The 20,757-nt window shown below is 46.9% G+C and overlaps 1 protein-coding gene across 9 annotated transcripts in view; it reads left to right on the top strand.

The window, feature by feature from the left end:
* The window catches only part of PPIP5K1 (diphosphoinositol pentakisphosphate kinase 1), a 44,601-nt gene that overhangs the window by 15,476 nt on the left and 8,368 nt on the right, over window positions 1-20,757 (top strand). For 3 of the 9 annotated variants that reach the window (XM_017738118.1, XM_017738156.1, XM_017738134.1), the window contains exons 16-27: window positions 488-609; window positions 1,363-1,545; window positions 2,421-2,562; window positions 3,208-3,431; window positions 4,332-4,459; window positions 4,944-5,058; window positions 6,409-6,516; window positions 7,735-7,851; window positions 8,130-8,294; window positions 9,411-9,501; window positions 14,519-14,641; window positions 18,400-18,462. In XM_017738118.1, the coding sequence (XP_017593607.1) occupies window positions 488-609; window positions 1,363-1,545; window positions 2,421-2,562; window positions 3,208-3,431; window positions 4,332-4,459; window positions 4,944-5,058; window positions 6,409-6,516; window positions 7,735-7,851; window positions 8,130-8,294; window positions 9,411-9,501; window positions 14,519-14,641; window positions 18,400-18,462 (1,581 nt within the window). Of the gene's footprint in view, window positions 1-487; window positions 610-1,362; window positions 1,546-2,420; window positions 2,563-3,207; window positions 3,432-4,331; window positions 4,460-4,943; window positions 5,059-6,408; window positions 6,517-7,734; window positions 7,852-8,129; window positions 8,295-9,410; window positions 9,502-14,518; window positions 14,642-18,399; window positions 18,463-19,044; window positions 19,087-19,414; window positions 19,687-20,757 lie in introns of those variants that run through there. The other 6 variants (XM_017738128.1, XM_017738145.1, XM_017738114.1 and 3 more) reach the window with 5 other exon arrangements.

The raw sequence follows: 20,757 nt of genomic DNA, 5'->3' as shown, positions 1-20,757 counted from the left end.
TTCCTCCATTACTGATCTGACTCCTGTGATTGACTCAGCCATGAGAAACTGGCAATTTGTGCCCTGAACAGCCCTCCCTGCACTTCTGAGGGCTGCAGGAGCTGCTCTCATGCAGAAAACAAGCAGAATGAAGTGATATTTTTGTGTGTCTTCATTCTGCACAAGGATATTCAGACTAGCAGAACTACTACAGGCTGTTCAGTGGAGTTTGCTGCAGAATTTGGGCAGTGTCAGACTTGACTGGTGAATGCTCACTTTTTTCCTCAAAATGAACTTTCCCAAGTTAGGCAAAGCCTTTGTTGTGTTTCTAGTCCTTGCATATAGCTAGAACTATCTATTTTGGAGCAGCATAAATGCTGCCTATGCAAGTGATTAATTCTCTACATAACTTTGGTACTACAATAAAGTTTGTTTGTCTAAACCCGTATATTGAGCTGATAATTTTTCAGGTGTGAGAATATGAATGTTGAGTTGTCCTCTGTTCCAGGTGATTATGCTGGTTTCCCTGGCTGTGGCTTGCTCAGGCTGCACAGCACTTATCGCCATGATCTCAAGATCTACGCCTCAGATGAGGGGAGAGTTCAGATGACAGCAGCAGCTTTTGCAAAGGTCCTTTTTCTCTTCTGGGCATCTGTTTGTTCTGCTGCATTAGTCTTAAAATATGCCAGTTCTAAAGGAAAACCTCTGGTGATGAGGAAGGAGTTTTCCTAGGATCTTTCCCCTCTCTGTTGGATGAACTGGGGTACACTGTGCTAATAGCAGGTGTATGGTGAAGTACTGAACATCTGGTGTATCTGCACACATCTGTCACCTTTAGTGTCCTGTCCAGGACAGGACTCTGACTGGAGAAGGTGCTTGATGTTAGAGCACACCAAATGTTCTGCTAAGTATTAATTGCCTATAGAATGAATGTTTCTGGGATGGCTGCCCAGCTAGAGGGGTTATTCCTTGCCTGCTGGATTTAACAGGGGAGTGAAATGTGGTGCATTTGGTGCAGTGTGGAGTGGGGACTGGGGAGAAGACAGGTTCATTTGCAGCTAAAGCCAAGGGGAATCCTGTGGTGGCCTTAGCTGGTCTTTGGAGTCTTCTCTGTATCAACATTTTTCAAGCAAACTGAGTTGCCTGCTCAACAGTTGCCTGGACAAATCTGGGGCTGCTGCAGGCAGAGCTGTGCTTTGCTTGAATAGCTCTAGAAGCATGCTGGAGTCATCTCTGACTGGAGGGGATGTTGCTGTAAAACTGCCCTTCAAGGACAGTTGAGATTTCACTTAAATTGGCTGAGTTCTGGCCATGAAACTACCAGAATTTTTGTTGCTTGGCTTGCACAGACTTGAAATCTTGCCTTCTGTGGTGTGGCTTTAGGGTCTGCTGGCCCTGGAAGGAGAGCTGACCCCCATCCTGGTGCAGATGGTGAAAAGTGCCAACATGAATGGTCTGCTGGACAGTGACAGTGATTCCCTTAGCAGCTGTCAGCACAGAGTGAAGGCGCGACTGCATGAAATCATGCAGAAGGATGCTGAGTTCTGTGAAGAGGATTATGAAAAGGTAAAACACCAGTGGAGCTTCATTGCTCCCTGTATCTGGATGGAGAATAGCATTGCTACAGTGGTTTGATGTGAAGTGTGTGGTATGTGAACAGTTGTTTGGTTACTTTGAGATCAGTTCTGTCCAAAATGACAGGATATGTATGGAAGTGTGCAGGTTAATAGCCCTTGCCCTTCTTCGAGTGGCAGTCCTCAGTGTTGCTCTGCTGTCCTCTTCAAGACATGGTGCCTTCCTCTCCCTTCAGAATTCCCAGTGCATTTTGTTCTTGTGAATACGCTAAAAGAGCTCCTGCATGCTGCTCAGATCAATCCCAGCTGCTGTGGGCAGGGAGTCTGCCTCACTGGATTCTAAATCTGTGCTCTGTGTGCATGTGAACAGACCTTTTGGTTACAAATCCTTGTGTGTCCTGTCGGGGTCTGATAGCTGCAGAGTAGAGAGCATGGGCTGCATCCAGCACAGCAACCATTGAAAGCACTACTGCTGCTTCTGCAGCAAGTCCCCAAAATAGGGCTTTTCCCAGGCTCTGAAATGTGATTACTGGATTGAAATCCTTTAAGGAACATATTTATCATCTCAAAGAACTTCTTAAAATGAAGCCCTTCTACTCAAACACAGAAGCAAAATGAGACAGGAATGGATATTGTAGGTGGAGGGAGGTCTGATCTGATAGGAGCAGTTGTTTGCTCCCTCTGAGTTTGATCCTGAGGAAGTTTTTAAGACATGCCTGACTACTCCTAGGAATAGGCCAGCTTATTGTGCTCAGCTGGGAGCACAGCTTTTGTCCCGAGTCAGAAAGAAGTACAGCTGCAAAAGGCAGACATTTTGCGTTCCCAGTTTGTGAAGACTAACTAATCTCTGCTGGGATCTTCTTTCAGCTAGCACCTACAGGCAGTGCTTCTCTGCTCAACTCCATGACCTTTATCCAGAACCCAGTTGAGGTCTGTAACCAGGTGTTCACCCTGATTGAGAATCTCACCTCCCAGATACGAAAACGTCTGGAAGATCCAAAATCTGCAGGTGAGCAACAGAGCTGAAAACGGTCTGGAAGAGATTAATTTAATGTTACATCTCCAGAGCTCCCAAACACCACTAGGGCTTATGTTTGTCTGCAGCAAAGAAATTGTAAAGTGTAATTTTGTATGTGCTATTGATGTGGAAGGCTCTACTTTCAACTACTGTTAAAGAGAGCTGTAATATAAAGGAAATTATACGTGCATCTTGGTTTAGAGTAAATGTAAACAGCAGCAGTATAGCCTGGAGGGGTATGCCTGTAGTTTTTGAGGCCTTTTCTGGAGACTGTAAGCAGCAAGTTTTTCAGTCACAATTTGCTCATCTCGACTTTCCTAATAACAGTGCAGAGGTTTTACAAAGGCATCTTGGGAACCCGCCATGGGATTTATGGCAGACCTAAGCAAGCAGGCAAACGGTTTCACTTTTCTCAAGCATTTCAGAAGTAGCCTGTTGCTGCAGGTTAAAACTCCTGCAACAGGTCCATTGGCTTTTCCGGACTAGGATTCCTGTGGGTGACACAAGAATTGGAGCCCTTTCGTGCTGGGAGAAGTCAGTCGTAGCTGTCACTTGAAATCTCTGCAGCAATAACCAGGGTTCTGTGATTCTGTGGTTCTAAAATGTGAATGTGGTTTGGTGTTCTCTGCTGTTTAGACCTGCAGCTGTACCACAGTGAGACTCTGGAACTGATGCTGCAACGCTGGAGTAAGCTGGAGCGAGATTTCCGCATGAAGAATGGGCGCTACGACATCAGCAAGATCCCTGACATATATGACTGCATCAAATACGATGTACAGCACAACTGTGCACTGAAACTGGAAGGCACAACTGAACTCTTCAAGCTCTCCAAAGCCCTGGCAGATGTGATCATACCCCAGGTATAGCCTGTATGACAGTGCCTGCAGCACCAATTTCTGACCCTTTGCCTTTGTGTTTTGTCTCGATTCTCTCGCACATTAACTCCCAAGGCAGCATATCACAGTAGGTGTTTCTCAGATCTGTCTTAGTGTTTGTATAAGGCCAAAACCATTTATGACTTAAAATGTGGCAGGGCTGGGCTCCTTGTTGAGGATTCTGGCAGGGTCAGCGTAATAAGCAGCTGATGCAGCAGCTTTTCCATGTTCATTGTAGTGCATCACAGCACAGCTCCAAGCTGCATGTGTGTGCTACAGCAACGTTCTATCCTCCTCTACATGGAGTGTTGTGAAAGTGAAGGGGGATTTCTGTGTTAAAGTTCTGACAAGTTTGTTATTGTTGTCAAACTAGCACTTGTTCAGTTTGCAGTGTTGAGTTGCTTCTGGCAAAGTTTCATTTATATGGGATGAGCTTCTACCAGCAAGGTCAGCTGCCCCTGTAGAGCAGAAGTGGTCTAAACTTTTTCAGTGTTGCTGGTGAGATGCAGTCTGGCTGTTTTCAGCATAGCACTTCAGTTTTTGTCTTTGCCAATAGCAGTTGTTGCTTTAATGGTTGTGCTAGGTCAGGGTATAAGTTTGCATGTCATGAGATCGGAGATTCATTCGTGGTACTTGCACCTCTCAGCTGTTGGAAGGATACTGACAGTCACGTCCAGACATAACTGAGGTTCTTGGAAGAGTCTCAGTCCTCTGTTACCCTCTGCAATACGTGGGAAAAAAAAGTGGAAAGTGTTGAGTGACATTTCCCTTCCTGTCCTTGCTTAACCAGTGGTGCTGCAGACTGGGCTGTTGAAGTCAAGTGGCCTTTCATGTGAGGATGTGGCAAAGAGCCAGGGCTCAGGGTATCTTGTTTTGTTCTTGCAGGAATATGGGATTAATAAGGAGGAGAAACTGGAGATTGCTATTGGCTTTTGTCTTCCTCTCATTAAAAAGATCCAGCTGGACCTACAGAGAACTCATGAAGATGAGTCTGTCAACAAACTACATCCGTTGTAAGGCTTTGTGCTGCATGCTGCTGGCAGTGGGGAGGGCAGCTATGGAGCAGTGGGTGGTTCCCATGCCAGAAGAGTGTACTGTTGTGAAAGGAGGTACTGAGCATACACTGAAGGACCCTCCAGGAGGAAGGCGTGTTGGTGCTCGTAGAACTAGAAAGCAAATGGAGAAGGCACATTGAGATTGCTGACCAGAAGCACAGGGCCACAAAGACTTGTACCTGTTGTAGTGAGTGGTGGTGCCTCATCCCTTTCCCTGCACAGGGCCAGTGTAGAGTGATGAGCCACCTACTATGTGTCTCTATTAGGATTCCACAAAATTTGTTGTTCCTGTGCCGAGTGCTCTCATTGTTTGTTCTGTCCTGCTGCCTTTGGCATTTCCCAGTGTGGGGTTATGTCATTCCAGTAAGTGTACGGAGATACTAATGTGTGATAGATGGCAATCCATTGGCAGACAAGTAACTGTGGGCTGATTTTGGTTTAGGTACTCAAGAGGAGTTCTGTCACCGGGTCGCCATGTTCGAACGCGGCTGTACTTCACCAGTGAGAGCCATGTGCACTCCCTGCTCAGTATCTTCCGCTATGGGGGGTTACTGGATGTAAGTGTCCCAGCAATGCTCACAGAGTAAGCCTCCCTACGTTTTTCCAGTAGTCTTTTCCAAGGTGGACAGTGTATGTTTGTAGGTTGCCCTTTGAGCCAGCTCTCCCACTAATGCTGTGCATCAGTGGTCTCTGGCCAGCTCCATCTCTGCTGTGTTTGCATGCTGCAGCTTCCTGCCTTGCTTGCACAGAGACATGTTTTCTCCAAGATCTGCCCTGCTAGTTTCAGGTGAGCAGACCACATACCTGTCTAGGAGAATAGCAGTATGAGGCAATGGGGATGAGTGAATTTCTTACTTCCTGCTTCCTCCAGCCATTTATTTAAAGAGCTTGGTCCTGTATTTATAGTCCTTACATTAATTCTAAGTCAATAAAATCAGTTCTCTTACAGAGGAAGTGACTTGAGGTTGCAAATGCACAGGACATGCTCTCTACCAGAGAGGCAGATGACACATTTTTAGGGGATTAATTAATCCAACTCACCCTTCACTTGCTCTCTCTTCACCTGCTTCCTGAATGAATTGGCATGCAGACCCTGAGAAAAGCTCTGCTTTACTCTTCTCAAGAGGCTCTCTGATTTATCTTCCCATTTTTAAGCATGGTCTAAAATGCCTTGAGAGTTTGGGCTTGCTTACCAGGCATGATTTCTGGTGTCTGTGGCAGCTTAGCCTATCTACAGACAGTGATCAGAAAACTACCTCTAAATCACTCACTGAATAAGATGCTCCCCTGTTCCCTGACTTAACTGCCCAAGGATGCCATGTTACCAGCACAGGGATATTGGGCTCCATCTGGGTTCTTTGTAATGGAGGGCTCTGTTCATGTCCCTCAATGTGGTGATACACTCCATGGCATCATGAGTGGCACTTCAGGTGTGACCATTTCCTGGCAGTGCTGGGAGGCAGTGAAGGGTGGGCTACCCTGCTGTGCAGAGCCCCAGGGTTCAGTGTGTCTCCAGATTTTTCATTCAGCATCAGGTAAAAGCATTTCACTTGGTCCCTTATTTAGCACAGGTTCATCCCTTGTGCTCCATTCTGTAGTTTGAGAATGGCTGTGTTTGGGAACCTGCTGTGGGCTCTGCTTGTCTCCAGTCAGCATGGCACAGCAGCTTGCAGCTCAGATCTGCACATGGGTGGGTGGGCAGCTGTAGCATCCCTCTGTGCAGCTACTCCTCACTGCAGGCACCCCACCACATTGCTAGGTCATTTCTTCATGCAAGTTAAGCAAGGTGTTTTTGTCCTGACAATGTTACCTTGTGGAGAGAGGAACTCTCTCAGTCCCATTTCACTGAATGCTGCAAAGTGTCTGCTGTTGCTTATCCCATGCGACTGTTTATGTGTATATATCAGGAAAACAAAGACCAGCAGTGGAAGAGAGCCATGGACTATTTGAGTGCTATCTCAGAGCTGAACTACATGACCCAGATTGTTATCATGCTCTACGAGGACAACAACAAGGTGAGGGATAGAGCAGTAGGATACCATGCTTCCTGCCCTGTTGCAAGGCACAGTCCTCAGGGATGAGTTCAGTTGGAAGTCTGTAACCTGAGCTCGCACTGCTTGTGAACAAAGACATTCGGATCATTACCACAAATGCTAATTTTTGGTTTATGTGGGAGGCAGTGACCCAGTTAATGCTTGTTACCTGACCAGTAATACCAAACTTACGTAATTAATACTGACTATTTTAAAGCATTTCCTAGTGCAAAATTATTTGCTGTTTTTAAGTATTAATTGCAAGTGAACAGTAGGAAAAAATAAATAAAGCTGAGTGATATTTGGCTGTATTTTTGAAATATATCTAGAAAATATCCAGAAATTCCACATCCATAAACTATTTTTTATTCTGAAAGTGTGCTGATATAGTTATAGAAGTGTATACTGGTATCTTCAGGAAGTAAAGGGTTAGGGTTAGGGTTAACAGCTGGAATGTGGGAGCTGAGGGTGATGACTGTAAGTCGGCTTGGCACCAAACTGCATGTCCTGATCATCAGACCTTGTGACTTGGGTCTGTGCTGCAGGAGGTGGTAGTGGTGAGGGGAGCAGCCCCTTACCCCACACCTTATAGAGTTAGAGCCTTGTATTCACAGAGTTGGTGTGAGCTTCTAATGGCAGGAGTGATGTTTGTCAAAAAACATCTGACTAGAACTCTCATGAGTGGTGTGGATGTGTCAGTCAGTCAAGATGGTTTTATATGGATGTATATAATTAGTGCCAGATACTGTAAAAGCTCTGGCTTCCTTAAAAAAAGCTTAATGAAAAATTACTACTAGAGACAGTTACTTAAATCTTGGAATAGCCTGACTGAAGGTCCAGGAGGGACCCAGTCTTCCCCTGTCCTGGCATATGCTGGGTTTGCAGCAAGAGTGGGTGAGAAGGGGCTGGGGTTTAGGGGTGTGTGTGTATATATATATACACATAGAACCTGATTCTGTTATACTCTTCTGTGTCTGTTTTCCCAAAATAACAGCAGTCAGAATGCCTCAGCTGTGTGCTGATCAGGGCTGTCCTTTTGGATGGGACAAACCTGGAGCCATTCTGTTCATGCTTGTTGCTCCTGCTTTCCCTCCGAAGAATGTGCCTGGGATGCGTGCCTTGGCCTATGCTGGTGGGGTGGGACCTTGGCCTATGCTGGTGTTTGGTTCTGTACCTATTGCCTGTGACATGTGTTCACAGGACCCCTCCTCAGAGGAGCGCTTCCACGTGGAGCTGCATTTCAGCCCTGGTGTCAAAGGCTGCGAGGAGGACAGGAACATACCCACGGGGTTTGGCTTTCGGCCGGCCTCAGCAGAGGTAAGCAGACACCGGGACAGGAGCTGCCAGCCCCAGGGGACACTTGGGCACTGTCCTGCGCTGTCTGGCCCTGCTGCAGAAGCTTCCTCGCTGGTGGTGCCTGCAGGGAGCTGGCAGGTTGTGTCCTTGTCCCATCTGGGTTCATCAGGGTGGCTGCTGGGACTGTGGGTGCCTCCTGAGCTTGGCAGAGCAGGAGATCTGAGCCTGGAGCTGATGTGGGGCAGCATGGGCAAAGGCCATGTGCCTGTAGACATGAGTGAAGTGTTTCCTTACGGCAGAGCGAGGACAAGAAGGCAGACCAAGGCAGCCTAGAGGACCTCTCGAATGAGAAGGGCAGCGATGAGCCAGACCGTGCTCGGCAGAAGTCCCCACAGCCCTCTGAGCCGGTCAGCATTCAGCGAAGGTCACCACTGATCAGGAACCGGAAGACGGGATCCATGGAGGTAACCATGCTATTGGTGCCCTTCCTTGTTCTTGCAAAGGCCTTTTGCTTGGTTTTGGTTTCCTGGCATTTCTTTTAACGTGCCAGAGTCTGAGTTGATTCTGGGGAAGGATCTGCAGAAGGTAAAGAGGATGTTGTGGAAGGCAGACCTCCGAAACTCTTCCTCGTTGAGGAAGGACAGGAACACAGGGCAGAGGAACTGATGAGGAAGAGCAAGTAATGAAATGCTTGAGGAACACAAGCATTATTTGGATTACGTGCTCTGTAGAGGTACTGGTGTTGCCAGCTATGAGATTACATGCAACCTCACCACCTAGCTATAATGTCATCTTTGCCTTCTGTTAGGCTCCAGCCTTTCCCTTTCATAAAGGCAGCTCCATGTTTCTCATTCCTCCATCCCATCTAAGATCTCATGCTGATTGGGGGTCCCTGCTAACTGATGGATTCATCCAGGATGTTTAAACTGTCAGGGTTTAGAACTGTCCCATTCACTGATCTGGTGAAGTAACAAAATTGATTTTACTGTTCTAACCTCTTTCCTTCCAGGCTGTTCTGTGTCACAAGGCCAGTGTCACAGTCAGCAGGTGACTGTTACCTTTAAAGTACTCTGGAATTGTCCCTCCTTTCAGAGGGATTTCACAGGCATTTTTGCCATCAGTTTTTTGAACCAGAAAACAGCAGAGTTAAGGTTTGACGTATTTGTTAGCTGTCTTCCATTGCTGTGTGTTACTCACAAGGTCACCTTTGCATGCAGCACTCGGAGGCTCCTTGTGATAGGCACATACTAAGTTAAAGGGGATATGATTTCCTGCTTCTAAAGAAGGAAGTCTGTGTCCCAGTGATCTCAGCAAGAGTCTTGGGAGACAAGATGCTCACTACATGAGTCCCGTCACACTTTTCAAATTTCCACTGTTCCACAATCCATGAAAATATTGAAATTAAAATTGAGCATTCACTGTCACAGTCTTAGCATATGACTACCTTTGTGCATCTTGGAAACGGTGATTTTAAGGAAGAGATGTACCTTTCTTTACCTTCAATTGATGTATAAAGGCTTTTGAGAGCAGTGGGTGTCTTGGAGCATGCTGCTGATTAATTACACTGTCTGTCTTTGCAGGTGCTGTCTGAATCTTCTTCTAAATCAGGAGGTTATCGCCTCTTCAGCACTTATTCCAGGCAGTCTTCTGAGATGAAGCAAAGTGGATTAGGTACTGTACCTGATCTGTAACCAGCCTACTCACTTGTACCTCTCTATTTCCATGGGCATCTGTCTGTGTCTCCACATGCAGATCCGGCTTGGGTTCCTTGTATGTCTCTATGTGTTTTGTGTCTTCTCTCAGTGTTACTGTTGAGACCACTATAGAGACTGTCTCAGTCGGTACCTCTTGTGAACGAACTTCTCCTTCAGCTGCTAACAACAGAAGATGCACTTTTCATTCTTTCCAGTACAGGAGCAACAGGGCAAACTGCCTACCTGCAGGCTGGCCTTCTGCTTCTCTGTTGCTCTCACTTGTTACACCATTTCTGAACTTAGTAGAAAGAGAAGATTTTAGGTGAGAACTAGTGTGCTTTCTGTTCTGCAAAACAACAATTTATATGCAAAGCTGTTCTTCATGTGAGACTACTCTGTTTCTACCTTTGCTTCATAAAGATCTGTTGTATGGAATGAATGTGTTACATATGGAGTGTTTGATAGCTCTCTAATTGAGCTGAAGTCTCTGGTCAGCCATTCTTCTTATGGTAGCCAGTGGAAGACAATATTCAGGGCACTTGATATTCTCTGTCCTTGATTGTTCCATTCCACATTATCCTAACCTAAACTACGTCTGAGCAGTTGAAATTCTTCCTGAAATATTTTTGCTAAAGCAAGATCTATTTTGAAACTGGAAAAGCTGTCTTTGCTGTCACAAGGTTAAGAGATGGCTGTGCAACCTGTGTCTTGCAGAGAGGAGGTGGTAATGCCCAAGTCATGCCCGCTTTCTTTTTCTTTAAAACCATCTTAGCATTGTGGCATGGCTGCAGACTTGCAGCAGTTCTGACTCATCACTCTGCTCTATATGGACAACCTGCAGCCAAGAGACTTCTGAAAGGCCTGATCATTTGTTTGCCACTTTTGAATGAGCGGCTTCTTTGGAACCTAATTCTTACAAAGGAATGGGAATTTTCTTCTGAGTGGTTTGAAAGTATCCTTGGAGTCTGCCAGCTATGCTTCCAGCCAGCTGGAAAAATCTAAATAGGAATGTCTGATGTATATTATTTTCATAAAGGGACAGTAGCCTTGGCCGTGGTAATTTTTGAATGTGTTATTTTACTTACCTATGCCTTTCCCACTGCCACTGCAAGATTCAGTGAGCTGTGACAAACTGCTGTGCTTAGGCTTGAAGAAACTTGTGGGTATTTTGTGAGTCCATATGGATGAATATGGGAATTTCTGAAATGGCACATAGTCAAGGAGGTGCTTCTGCTTGGAGAATTACTGAATACATCAAATGGTACTGCAGACTGGTTTTACTGTTTGGATGTGCAACTACCAGAAGGCCTGTGCCCTGGAAAGCAGATATTACAGCCCTTGGACTACAGCCTTTTCCAAGTTTTTGAGGAATGTCTGTTTTGGCAGTAGAGAAGACCACTGCTTTTCTGCACCTTTGTTCAGTACTACTTTTCCTCGACAACAAAATCTGAAATATGATCCTGACAGGTTTAATTTCAGACTCTTGCTTCATGTGCCTTGCTGGGAAGCCTGTGCTGGTTACTGTCCCGGCTGTGAAGCTCTGAAGAGACAAAACCTTGAGTAGGAACTGATAGATCTGATCTGTGACATAGACCACCAGCCGAGCCATCGTTCTCCTCTGTAGAGTCTTGCAGGCGTGGAAGGATTGAGCAGGAGAGACCTCTTGTACCACACCAGCTTGCACAACAGTTGGTGATTAGAATATCTGTGTTTCTGTGAGGTTTTTTTCACCTGTGGCCTGCTATGAAGAACAATGCCTCTTTACCTGTACAAGTCAAGCTCTTCAAGGAATCTTCCTGATTCCTTTCCTGATTGTTTTATCGAAATCTAAAATCTTGCCCGTTTAGGAGTTGAAACGTGTTCTCTCTCTAAGAGATAATACAGAACTCATGGAAGCTTGAACTTTGGCTTTAATGCTTGTCTCAGCAGCTGTGTTATGATGGGGTTCATTCAGGCACTACCTGCTGTTTCTGAGTTTTCTGAAGCTGAGCATACCCCCTGTTGCCTGACCTTGTCAGTCAGTGCCTGGTTGTCATTATCTTTGGAAAATGGAAGGTCTGTCCAGGTGTAACCTCATATGTGTAGGCATGCAGGAGCAGGGAGCAGGAGAGAGCTCCTGCAGTAGCCCTGCCCTGCTGCCATACATTCCAGAGCAGTGCCTCCACTGTAATTTTGAAAATAGGTGGCTGCAGCTTGCTTTGTCTGTGCTTTGGAGTGTGACACATTTTTCTGGGCAGCATCAAGTGCATTGCTGTGAATTGTTTGCCGTAGTGTGTGTGCTTCTATCTTGAAAAGCCGAGAGAAGTTTCAGTACCTTTCTTTGCTTACAAGAACCCTTCAAAACGGAGTAAAATCACTGCTGGCTGTTCGAGCAGTAGAGGTGGTGCACTGCCTGTGGCATGAAGCCTTGTGCTGAGATTCCCAGACAGAAACCAAGAATGACTATTTTTAAACATCTGACACATTGAATGAACATATGAAAATTAAATGCACAGAAAATATCCAGCACATACAGTGAATTTCTAGCACGTGTTTCTACATTTAAATCCAAATGGCCATTACTACCTTTAGGATATGTGTGTGTGTGTGTGTGTGTGTGGTTACTTTGGGTACAGCCGTCTCCTGGAGTTCACTGTAAATGATTGCTGTTGTCCATGGAGTCGTCTTTGTAAATTCTCTTCTGGCTTAAGGGCACTAGCAAAATGCCTCTGTCTGCAGCAGGACAGCAGAAACGCTGGGGTATCCTTAGCTTAGTGATTAACGGCACAAGGTTGCTCAAAATACACAGTCCTAAAACTCTGATGTTCCATTTTTATCTGCCAGTAAATGAATCTGTTGGGTGGTTTTTGTTCTTTGTTTTTAAACCATGGAAGTGCAAGTAGGAGCATCATCCTGTCTGATGCATGACAAAATTTCATTTGTATTCTGACAGATTCCAATTCATGCTGAGTCCGTACTTAGCATCAATTTAAGGCATTAGGAGGAAATTTTCTAAGGCTTGTCTATCAGTGACCCTGCAGGCAAGACTTCTTTTATGTCCAAGGGCACGTATGTGCTAGTCTGTGCTGTGGAAAGCCACCAGCAGTGTTGCAGTGCAGGAGCAGCTGCAGTTCGGTGCTGCAAGAACCCTTTTGGTCACCCCAGGAGCAGATGTCCTCAGCTCAGCCTGAGCTTACACATGAACAGTTCAATGCTCAGGATCTCTGTGTTTTCTCCAAAGAAGCTCTGGCTTAAGGATCTTTGCAGACACAGAGCTGGTGTCCCAAAGAGCAACGAGTGGATGTGAGGCAGCAATGTGTCCTCACACCAGGGAAGGCTGACGGTGTGCTAGGCTGCATCAGCTGCAGTACAGCTGTCCCACTGAGGGGTTTGGCTCTTTCCGTCTCTTCACCTCTTGTGAGTGCCTGAGCTCTGCTGTCCTGCCCTGGGCTCGCTGGGGCATGGAGGGTGTGTGTATCAGGATTGTGAGCCTACTGGGGGGCAGTGGAAATAGATTGGAAGCCTGGAGCACATGACGTTGGAGGAGAAACTGAGAGCCATGCTTGTTCAGATTAGAACTTGTGGGGACTGGAGACCTTAATGCTCTTTCCCCATCTAAATGGGAGGTTGCAGAAGGGACGGAGACAGATTGTCCTCAAAGCCCTGTGCTGGTTGGTTGAGAACCAACAAACACAAGTTGCAGCATAAGAAATTCCAATTAGCTGGGAGGAACAAATTTTTCACCCACCGTGAATGTGCCAGATGTTAGAGCAGGGGCCCAGAGAGGTTGTGAAATTTCCTTTCTTGGAGGTATGGACAACTTGACAAACCCTAGCAAGCTGATTCGAGTTGGTCCTGCTGGGGTGTTGGGAAAGAAGCTTCAGGCTCCTTCCAACCTAAATCATGCTATGATGCAGTATTGTAGAATCAAGAGCTGCTTCCAATGTAGGCAGTCTCTCTTTCACAGCAGTAACAGTTGCACTGTTCCAGATAAATACTATTACACAGTGTTGCAGGCTTTTTGGCAGACAAGGTGGAGCCAGATCAACCTGCTTGTTTCTGGAAGCCTTTTGTACGTGGGAGTAATGTTGGGTCGAGCAGTCTGTATTCTCGGCACAGAATACAGCAGCAAGACAGTTTAGCAGAGAATTTACAGCCAATCAGTGGCTGTGTCTGGCCCATAATAAGGTTTTGTCTTGACTCACAATTGCTTTCCTCAGTCAGTGGAAAGAATCCTCTTTCAAATGCCTGGTGTTCCCTAAATATCGCACAAAGTCAAGTCAGTCTTCAGAGCATTGTGCCTTGGAGAAGCAAGCCAAAGCCCCAGGAATGAGGTTGCCTTCCACTTTGCATGCCATGTTCCTGGACAGTGGGTAGGCAAAGTTCCATGCTGTGTGCACATCTGGTGCTTTGCAAGGCTCATTCATGGACCAGTTGCTCCTATGCTGGAGCAGTGAGACATGACTGAGTAAAGCATGTCTGTGAAGTACAAGCTTGTGAACGCAAGCCCTCTGGTGACAGTACTTTTCCTGCTTGTTTGACAGGAGATGAATCCACACTGTCTGATCCATAGATCAGACAGTTCTTTACTCTCCTCAGTGTCCTACACAAAAAGGAGCTTTCCAAAGAGAAAGGGCAGAAGAGCAGAGCAATGAAGCTCTGTGACATGAACATGGGTGGTTTGGCATCCTGACTGTTCTGACATGAGTGTGTAGCTTTGCTGCCTGAAGGGGGTGAAGGTGTTTCTCCCAGGTCAGGGCAAGAAAGTCAACGGAAGTAAACCCATGGATGGAGTTTTAGGAACTTTCCTGGTGCTCAGGTTTGGGCTATCTGCTCTGCATTTGGCACTGGAATTTAGAATGGAGAACATGGCCTCCCTGTGCTTCCAGGCATCATGTTTTTTCCTGAGATTGCTTGTGAAGTGGCCAGTTCATTCTTCATCCTTTCACTAACCCTGCTTTTCTGTAGTTGCATGCAGTGGGTATGTGTTACTAACACCTTCCCTGCCTTTCCAGGGTCACAGTGCACCGGGCTGTTTAGCACCACTGTGCTGGGAGGCTCCTCCAGTGCCCCCAACCTCCAGGACTACGCACGCAGCCATGGCAAAAAGTTTGCCAGCAGCCTGACGTACAAAGACGGTATGTGTGTTCCCTGGCAGCAGGGTGGTACTTTGTGGACATTGGTGTCTCAAGATGCGCCTGCAGCACAGACTGGCACTGCTGAAAACGGTGACAGTTGAATGTGTGTATTCACCGCGTCTACAATGATAAATTTTGCCATATCCCAAGAAATCGTGATCCTTGCTAGGACCGTGTGTTGGAGCTGGCATTGTGAGAGGAGTTTTAGGCTGATGTGTGGTATTGCTGTGGTCTGATTTTAGTCTGATGTTTTAATATTACTTGCTGTTGTGAAGGAGGATTTTTTTGGTCCAGATATTAAATAGGTTTGTCCTGGTATGGAAACACAGCAGATCACATCGTCTTGCTTACCTTGGTGATCTTGCTGATGCTAAATGAAGCTCTTTTTGGGACAGTACCCTATGGAAGGTGGAGCCATCCCAAAGGCAGATTGATATGCTTGGGTGTGGATAAAATGGGCACTAGAGCAAGGCTGAGCAAGCAGCAGAGTCTGAGGTAGCTCTCAGGAAGCAAGGGCAATATGCCTGAAAGGCTTGAGATAAGTGAGTTGCTTGGATGAAGTACTGCAGAAGGACTAAAAAGTCTGGTTTCTGTGCAAAAACTGCCAGGAGGGTCAGCAAGACAATCTGGTGACGGCATTGGGGCCGTGGTTACAAACGTTGCTCTATGCCCATGGGTGCAGGTGCTGCAGCTGCACCCTGACCTGCCAGCAGCACTTGGTGCCATGTGCAGGGAGCAGCAGAGGGTTGTTATTCGCAAAGAAGTTTGGGCACAGGGACAGACTGAGCCGTCCTGGAACAGCTGGAGGGTGTAATGCATAAATGCAAGTGTCCATTGTGGTCCCAATAGGAAAGACACTCACTCAGACTGCTTAGGTACTGATTCACATACCATTTGTTGGGGCACTGATTTGAGGAGGTCCACAGACAGGGTCTGCACAGCATACTCTGACGAGGTTGGAAATCCACCTAAGGTTTCCCAGCATTTGAGTGGATAGATGTCAGATTGTCTGTCTTGGATGTCTTATCTTTTTGGTATTTTAATCAATACAGAATCTGAGTGCCTTTCTTATTGGGATCACAAGGAACACTAACACTGCTGGATTTCTAGGTGGGAAGAGGATTAAGGCAGTAATCTGGGGAAGACAGGAGGTTGGTTCATTTGGATTTTTGTCCAATTTTGAAGTAAGGAAAATGGCCTAGCAAATCAGGATGGAAAGACGTTGTACCAGTTCTCAGCCCTGTTGGAACCCTGTAAGTGCCATTATGTACACTGGCTGCCTGTGCTGCTTTTCTTGTGTAAGAGAAAACTGAGCTGGTTCTCACCTCAGGGCACTCGCTAGCACACAGTGGGCTGTGAATGACAGTGACAGGGAGGGTGAGGTGGGAGTGTTCTCAACCCCACTGTACCAGTCTGAGCTGCCCCAGGCAGCAAGTACTGGCTACTCACAGGTTGCAGAGTAAGCTCACGATGTTTGCCGAAAGACCAGGGTGTGAGTCACAGTGGAGCCGCTGAAAAGGCCAGCAAGGGCCCTGACTGCTGTTCTTTCCTGACTCTGCAAGGAGTGGGAGCACAAGACAGCACTGATTCTCAGGGAAAAGCATCAGAGACTGCTCTGTGCCCAGCTGGGCATGGAAAAGATCTGCTCGGTCCTGGTGCTGGGCTGCCTGTCTCTGTAGGCTGTGTAGCAGGACATGCCTGCAGCTGGCTACAGGCATTTGAGCTCATGGACTCCTGCTGCATAAGCCTAAATTCAGTGACGAGGTCTCTGTGTGCTGAGATGCAGTTGTACCCTCGAGTACCTAAAATGCAGACTTGGTTGACTAGCATGTGTCCAACACAGCTCAGAATTATAAATCTTGATGTTATACCTCTGTTTTCATGTTCCTTGGCATGCCCTGGCACCCTGTGCTGTCAGCACCGTGCTGCCATAAGGGCAGCTGGGGGGAAGGAGTCAGGGGCTTGGGAAAACAAGCAGGCAGAAGGACATTTAGCTTCTGGGGAAGGTAGTTTGGAATGTGAAATTAGCCCATGTTTCTGCTTAAATGAGTACTATTGAAATGCTGAGCAATGGAATTTAAACCAAACATCACTACAGTGGTTGCAGTCAGTGGCACTGCAGCTACAGCAGACTCTTGGAGAACAACCTTTTTCACACTCTTTAAACTAATAACTGCTGTTGAAAGCAGCATATTTTTGCATGTACTCTTCAATAGTTTTTCATGGCTGTGATGCTTCAAGATGCAGTGTGTGGCATATAGCACTTCAGCAATGTTAACTTGCCTTGTTCCAGGGAAGTTTCAAGGGCCCTTATTTCTGAAGTCTTTTTGCTTGGAGCTGGAGGAGGGCTAAGGAACACTTCAGCAGAAAGTTTTCTCAACCTCAAGCTGAGGGAAAGTCCATGGATGGTTGTGATTTCAAGTTGGCTTACCTGAAACCAGGGATCCAGTAAACTGGGTCAGTGCCATTTCAGTTGATGTGCCCTCAGGGCAGGGGGAGGTGTGGGTGGGATGGAGATGGTCACCAACTGACTGCAGCTCCAGGGCCTAGACACTTCTAAGGGATGTAGGGAAGATTGTCGTGCTGCTTGTTGAGTTTAAAGAAAGAAAAACAATTTTTAGGGCTGGTACACTAGTGGAGGAAATTTCAATGAGAGATGGTTTAGATACATTATTTGGCCAGGCCACTGCATGTAGCTATAGGAGCACATTGGGGGTGTGGAGCGTGCATTGGTGCACTGATGAGAGGAATAGGTGTACAGACTCTGTGGGCTAGGGAGAATGGATGCATGAAACATGAAAGAGAAATAAAAGAGTTTTCTACTATTTCCTGAAAGATCCCAAATAGCAGCAAAAGGTATGATTGGCTGGAATCTCACATAAAATCCCACATATAGATGGTCTGATCCAGGCCATTGTTTTTCATGATAGCTGAGGAATTTCCAGTGTGTGGGAAAAAAAGTTTCCAGCTTTTTTTTTTTTTTTTTTGGTGTGTGTGTGTGTGTGCATATGGAGCTTAATCTATGTCCTTTAAAGCCTATCTGTTTGCACCCCATGAGATGCACAGTGTCTGTCCTTGCACTGTCTTTCGGATGTGTGATTTGTATGGGAGAGCTTGGCCTGGCCTGGGGCATGGCCAGGAGAAGCCTGAGGACCACTGTGACAGGCGTATCCTTGCCCTGTACTGAAATGTTTTGAGCAAAGAACTGTAGAGGCATGTCTTCATGGGTCTTTTGCTTCTTCCCTACTCAGGTGATTTACCTTAAAATTCATAAATAGCTCTGTAGAGCTTGCATTAAGAGGTTGTTTTGAGCTGTACCTGTGCTGGAACTCTGTAGTCCCTCTGCAGAACAGTGTTTGTTTTCCTTGGGCAGAGGTGAATCCTGAGAACAATCTTCCTGTGGTGCTGCTACTTGCTGGGCCGTGTGCTCTGGTGGCTGCGAGCATGGCCTGGCTGCATTCTGCACTGGACTGAGCCTGGTGTGGTGGGAAGGTGTGAGCTGCTGACTGGGAGTGATGGAGAGTGTGGCTGAGTGTGTAGTGTCGGGGAGACCCTGGCAGGGCAGTGCAAGGGCTGGGGAGATGCAGAATGGTTCAGTCAGACCCACAGGCAGAGTGTCGGGTGCTACAGCAGTGCCCGTGGGACCAGCCATTGTGGGGGTCAGGAAGGTGAACCTGAAAGGGTAACCAAGTGTATGAAGGTCGGGGGATCCTTTGAAGCAGGCTGTTAACTGAGATGATCTGTTTTTATTTCCTCAGAGCTCTTGTCTATGCCAGCCGTAAAACGATTTTCTGTGTCGTTTGCAAAGCATCCGACTAATGGTATGTTTGCTTTCTTGATTTGATGTTCCTTCACACTTCTAACCCTATGCTCACGTTCAGTTTCCTTTGCACATGTTCTCCTCTCAGCCTTCTTGTGGTTTTTTTGTGTTTGTGTATCTGGTGTCCAAACATGCTTCACCTTCCTCCATTGTCTCCTTTTGACTAATGTGCTCACTCATACCCTGTTACTGCTCAGTGGTGCCTCTGCTTTCCCCTGAGGTGTTTTTGTCCCAGGTGAAAAGGTAAAAGCCGTGGCTCTGTGAGTGCGCTGCTAAAGCAGCCTTTAACTCCACTGTGGCATTAAGGCCTTCTGTCATGCTCCCTTTTGGGAGGGTGGGGATCAGGGGGAGAATACCACTGGATTGGGGGCTGATACCCATTCCATATCATAAAGCATCAGCAGCTTAGGTCCTCAGTTTCTACACTGCAGATTTGCAGAATGAAAACAAGAATAGCCCTAGGACAGCTGTGTGTCACCTAGGAGAGCCTAGTGTACGGTAGGAAAGAAGGAAGTGCACATGGTGTTTCATGTCAGGAGTACTGGTAGCCTTATGGCCTCCTGTTGTCAAACCTGTCTGTTAGGCTGGTCCTCTGGTTCCTCCAAGCGTGGTGACATTGGCACAGGTAGGCTCACCTTTTCTGCAGATGTTACCCTGTGAGTTGTGTCTCTCCAGAGCTCTCGCTCGTCTGCTGTTGGTGGACGGTGCTGGCTTGGGGGGGAGGGGATGGGCATTGTGCTACCTGGGGTGGCATCACCTGCTTCACCTCATCCTGCCTGTAGCTCTGGAAAGGCTTGGTGACAGATAACTGACAGAGCTTCTGCTAATTCACTATCTCTGCTCCATGTTGCTACTAACCTGACAACCAAAGTGTGAGTCTGTGAGGTTATAGGCCACTAGCTCTGTTGTAGCAGGTGCCTTGAACCAGTGTTTACTCTCCAACTCTTGCACAGATACTTTTAAAAAGGTTTCACAGTACCCCTCCTCTTGCATGGCTCCTGCTGCTGAGACAAGTTGGAACCAAAGGAGATCACTGAACACTACCAAATATTTCTGCCTTACGTGATCAAGGCAACTTGTGAATATGAAGACGTCCTGCTTGGTGTAATCTGGAAGATGAATGGAATTCAGAAGACTGTTCTGAAAATCAAAGTTTTAGGACGGATGAAATGGAAAAGGGCAGCTCACTGTGGCTTTACTATTTCAAATAACTAGAGGGAACCTATTCTCTGTGTTTGCTTGGTTTTGCTTTTCTCAGAGTGGCCGGCTGCTTGGTTTGTCTGTATGTCTGGACACCATCTGAGCTCACATGGTGTATGTCAGCAGGGTGTGTTGTTCTATCTTGCCTGCAAAGGTTGTACCAAGTTCCAGCCTTTCCTAAGACATGCTGTAAAGCAGTTGCCCCTGCTCCAGATATGACAGGGTGAAACTGGGCATCATGTTTCTCCCAAAAGTCCGATCAGTATTTCTAATGGCAAAGTGCTTCTTAATCAAGAAAACAAAGACAGGGGTCCAGCAGGTGAGAGCTCAAAAGTCAGGGATATTTGGTCTAGGATTGGCACTGCTTTGAGCAGGAGGGATGTTTACCCCATGAACCACTTACAAAAAATTGAATGCAAAAACTGTTCCCAGCTCTGAGTGCATTTTGTTTCTGGAGAGCTGCCTCTGTGTGGTGAAATGGAATGGGTGAACCAGGGTAGTGGTCAAGCACAGCATCAGGCCAGATGCCCTGGTCACGCAGGTCTTGGGTGACATGCGTCCTGAGGCTGTGTATAGGGAGAATATATGCCTGTATGCTGGTGTCTTGTCTGCCATGCAAGGATATCACAGAAGATTGCACGGGGCTGTTCTCAAAGAGAGGGAAGGTCAGTGCTTCTGTGCTCGCTCTGTTCTTCTGCACTCTCATCACTCGGCTCTCAGTCAGGCCCTGCTGTCCCTCAGGTCCCTTGCACAGCCTCTGCTCGTTTGATGCTGGGCCATTTGCTCTCTTTACGTGCTGATGTGCCTGGCTGTGCTTGGATGCAGGACTAGAACACACTGTTGGCAGTCTGGATTTCTCGTCTCTGCTGTGGGAGGGCGAGTCTGGCCCTGAGCCTGATCTTTCTTATCTAGCCAAACCCGAACTGCATTGGACTTGGAATGTGTCCTAAAATTTATTCACTTTTCAGATTTTCACTTGCAAAGATGAACCCTCGCTGCTCAGGTACTGCCCTATGCTGGAGCTGGGCAGTGCCTGGGCTGGGTGGGAGTCTGGTCTGCCCTGGTGTCACTGCGGGGACGTAACCCTTAAGGGCAT

This window comes from Corvus brachyrhynchos, unplaced genomic scaffold, assembly GCF_000691975.1.
Source record: "Corvus brachyrhynchos isolate BGI_N302 unplaced genomic scaffold, ASM69197v1 scaffold200, whole genome shotgun sequence".
Classification (NCBI taxonomy): Eukaryota; Metazoa; Chordata; class Aves; order Passeriformes; family Corvidae; genus Corvus; species Corvus brachyrhynchos.
The sequence above is the reverse complement of the archived record's forward strand: the minus strand, read 5'-3'. Positions and strand labels throughout refer to the sequence as shown.